At 41.6% G+C, this 4,185-nt stretch overlaps 1 protein-coding gene across 1 annotated transcript in view; it reads right to left on the bottom strand.

The window, feature by feature from the left end:
- Positions 1–4,185, bottom strand: part of DENND4C (DENN domain containing 4C) — a 102,896-nt gene that overhangs the window by 33,798 nt on the left and 64,913 nt on the right. Inside the window, exons 17-18 of the mRNA XM_018556865.1 lie at positions 2,711–2,917; positions 732–860 (exon numbers count right to left, since the gene is read on the bottom strand). Coding sequence (XP_018412367.1) covers positions 732–860; positions 2,711–2,917 — 336 coding nt within the window. The remainder of the gene's footprint in view (positions 1–731; positions 861–2,710; positions 2,918–4,185) is intronic.

Below are 4,185 nucleotides of genomic sequence, written 5' to 3'. Positions count from 1 at the left end.
CAAAGTTATACACACACATACATATACATATATCTCTCTCTCTCTATATCTATCTATCTATCTAGATATCTATGAGGTTATAGGCACAGGAGCATCTAGGCACAGAAAATACACTGCAATTTCTCAGGAAGAATTTAAGATAACATTTTCAAGGTACAGCTTAGGCAAAAATCAACATTTCTATCAGGGTTTTTCGCAAAATGGTGAAGAGTATGGAGAAGGCAGGAGAAGTGAACAATCTAGGACAACATAGCTGAACTGCAAAATAAGCCGAATTGGAGAATTTATCCAAATCAGCTATTTTGTCCTAGATTGTTCACTTCTCCTGCCTTCTCCAAACTCTTCACCCTTTTGTGAATAACCCTGTAAATCTTTCTTCTATGATAGCAAATCTTAACTTTTTTTTTTTTAAAGTTGGGGATAAATAAATGATGTTAGCTGCCATTTTATACTTGGAAATTTACTTGACAGGGATGAACTACTTTGATACAGTAAAGCTTACTCTCAAATGCTTCACGATGAGCACAGCAGCCACTGACAGCCTATTCAGAGTTTGTAATGCTGCTTGTAATCATGGCCATTTATCAGCAAGATATAACATTATTGTGGGAAGATGCAGCGAGGAATTAGTACAGAGTTGCCAGTAGATAAAGAACATACAAAATAAATAAGAAAGTAATGCGATAGCTAGTGTCCAACAAAACCAAATGACTTAATCATATAAAGCCCACCTTATTGTAGTAACCATATGTGATCGCATTGGGCTGTATTCCAGCATTCTTCATTTCAAATAAGACTTTTACTGCCAAAGCAGGGTTCTCCCAAATGCCACACAACTGCATTACCACTCGGTAGCAAACCTACAAAGAAAGAATAAACACCCCGATAAGAAAAGAAAACTAACATTTTGTCTTCAGTAGTAGGAAATCTTCATATAGGTGCAGAAGCCCTTATGGTTAATATAAGTATCTAATAAATGTGGACCTGCTGATTACCATGCATGTAGTCAAATGTGTTATTCAACATCACCATGAAAATGTTATATTTTCTACAAGGACCCAATTATGATGAGAAATGTATTCGCAAACCAAAAAAGAATAATGGTTTCCAGCTTAAAAGTACTCGCCTCATCCGGTGGATCTACTTCAGTCTTTCTCATTTTCACCAATGCTTCATAAGACTTCTGAAGTGCTCTGGATTTGGACTGGGACACCTTTACGTAAACTGGCAGGCAGATGAACCACAGGCTGAAGCAGTGGCTAAACAAGCACTTGGGCCAGTTACTGGGATTGGTGTAATATTTCTTGGCTAACTTGTGAGCAGTTTTAACTTCCTGCAATGAAAACAAAGTTTAATCCTGTAATATATGTTATGTTTACCAGACATATCAACAGAGAGAGACACAGGTTATCTAATGTTGTTTATAATGATGGCAGGAGTTAGAGAGTGGCCAAAATTCAAGGATCAAATAAAATTACAGGGGACAGATTCTTTAGGTTGTAATGCAATATCCCATGTTAATATTGTATGATTCCTTTCAAAGGGAAAAGGCTTGGGTTATATTATAGCACATTTTTGCAATGGATTTTAACTCCGGAGTCTCAAAAAAAAAAGAAGAAAGAATTAGATCTTAGGTGTTAAAAGAAAATGGTAAAATATACTTTTTAGTACTTCAAGATGGTGTGGAACACTGCAGCTATCACACACTGGGGTCTATATACTGAGGGCTGAACGATCATGTAACCGATGATCGGTAAGCTTACAGTCTCCTCCCTGCAGAGAGCACTGACCACCCCCTGCAGGAATCCCCCCCTCTATGTCTCCAGCGCTCATTGGAGGGACAGACAGGAGAGGGGGAGGCACAGCTGGCTCTGGTTCTAGAGTGGCAGAGCCGGCTGTCAGTCAGACAGCGGGGTGGATCCAAACAATATTGTGAGGATCCTTCCCAGTTGCAGCGCGGCTTTGCACTGTCAGCATATAGCGGACAGAAGCCCTTAATATGCTGACTTTGGGTCGTAGGAATACATTAGCAAATGTACTACTGTGACCCAAAAGAGAAGTAAAGCTTTATTTCTCTTTTAAGACTGCTTTAGCTTTTAAACCTGTTGGAGCAGAACATTAATTCCTGTACAGTTCAACAGTGCACCTATCATATCACAGGAGCACTGATTAACTTTCTTCAGTGTTAAAAAACCCATATTATTAATGATTAACTTTAGTACTCGACCAAGGTCCCAATCCACAGCTTAGTAACATATAAGGAGGAGAAACACCCCCCCAACTCCCCCCAGAATTAATCGGAGGGTTCCAAGACTGAGGAGGCAACATCTGGGCACACGCATCAATCTAAAACTAGATCATTATTCCACATGATTGTGCTCAACACATGCACATAGGGCTGCAACAACTAATCGACATAATCAATTATTGAAAAAGTTGTCAACTTTTTCAATCATCGATTAATCGGCTTCCGATTAGTTGGCCCTGTTCACGGCTCCACACACACTGCGTGCCACACCTCCTCTCCACCTCATGCTCGCCGCTGCCAGACCCTCAGCGATCGGCACAGGGACGCGGAGAGAAGAACTGTCTATCGGCGGGCCTGCCCGATCTCAGAAGCAAGTTGCTGGAAGACTGCTCAGGTAAGCCTGTTGAGAAATGTATTCGCAAACCAAAAAAGAATAATGGTTTCCAGCTTAAAAGTACTCGCCTCATCCGGTGGATCTACTTCAGTCTTTCTCATTTTCACCAATGCTTCATAAGACTTCTGAAGTGCTCTGGATTTGGACTGGGACACCTTTACGTAAACTGGCAGGCAGATGAACCACAGGCTGAAGCAGTGGCTAAACAAGCACTTGGGCCAGTTACTGGGATTGGTGTAATATTTCTTGGCTAACTTGTGAGCAGTTTTAACTTCCTGCAATGAAAACAAAGTTTAATCCTGTAATATATGTTATGTTTACCAGACATATCAACAGAGAGAGACACAGGTTATCTAATGTTGTTTATAATGATGGCAGGAGTTAGAGAGTGGCCAAAATTCAAGGATCAAATAAAATTACAGGGGACAGATTCTTTAGGTTGTAATGCAATATCCCATGTTAATATTGTATGATTCCTTTCAAAGGGAAAAGGCTTGGGTTATATTATAGCACATTTTTGCAATGGATTTTAACTCCGGAGTCTCAAAAAAAAAAGAAGAAAGAATTAGATCTTAGGTGTTAAAAGAAAATGGTAAAATATACTTTTTAGTACTTCAAGATGGTGTGGAACACTGCAGCTATCACACACTGGGGTCTATATACTGAGGGCTGAACGATCATGTAACCGATGATCGGTAAGCTTACAGTCTCCTCCCTGCAGAGAGCACTGACCACCCCCTGCAGGAATCCCCCCCTCTATGTCTCCAGCGCTCATTGGAGGGACAGACAGGAGAGGGGGAGGCACAGCTGGCTCTGGTTCTAGAGTGGCAGAGCCGGCTGTCAGTCAGACAGCGGGGTGGATCCAAACAATATTGTGAGGATCCTTCCCAGTTGCAGCGCGGCTTTGCACTGTCAGCATATAGCGGACAGAAGCCCTTAATATGCTGACTTTGGGTCGTAGGAATACATTAGCAAATGTACTACTGTGACCCAAAAGAGAAGTAAAGCTTTATTTCTCTTTTAAGACTGCTTTAGCTTTTAAACCTGTTGGAGCAGAACATTAATTCCTGTACAGTTCAACAGTGCACCTATCATATCACAGGAGCACTGATTAACTTTCTTCAGTGTTAAAAAACCCATATTATTAATGATTAACTTTAGTACTCGACCAAGGTCCCAATCCACAGCTTAGTAACATATAAGGAGGAGAAACACCCCCCCAACTCCCCCCAGAATTAATCGGAGGGTTCCAAGACTGAGGAGGCAACATCTGGGCACACGCATCAATCTAAAACTAGATCATTATTCCACATGATTGTGCTCAACACATGCACATAGGGCTGCAACAACTAATCGACATAATCAATTATTGAAAAAGTTGTCAACTTTTTCAATCATCGATTAATCGGCTTCCGATTAGTTGGCCCTGTTCACGGCTCCACACACACTGCGTGCCACACCTCCTCTCCACCTCATGCTCGCCGCTGCCAGACCCTCAGCGATCGGCACAGGGACGCGGAGAGAAGAACTGTCTATCGGCGGC

The sequence above is a fragment of the Nanorana parkeri genome, unplaced genomic scaffold, assembly GCF_000935625.1.
Source record: "Nanorana parkeri isolate BGI_ZX_2015 unplaced genomic scaffold, ASM93562v1 scaffold256, whole genome shotgun sequence".
Lineage (NCBI taxonomy): Eukaryota > Metazoa > Chordata > Amphibia > Anura > Dicroglossidae > Nanorana > Nanorana parkeri.
The sequence above is the reverse complement of the archived record's forward strand: the minus strand, read 5'-3'. Positions and strand labels throughout refer to the sequence as shown.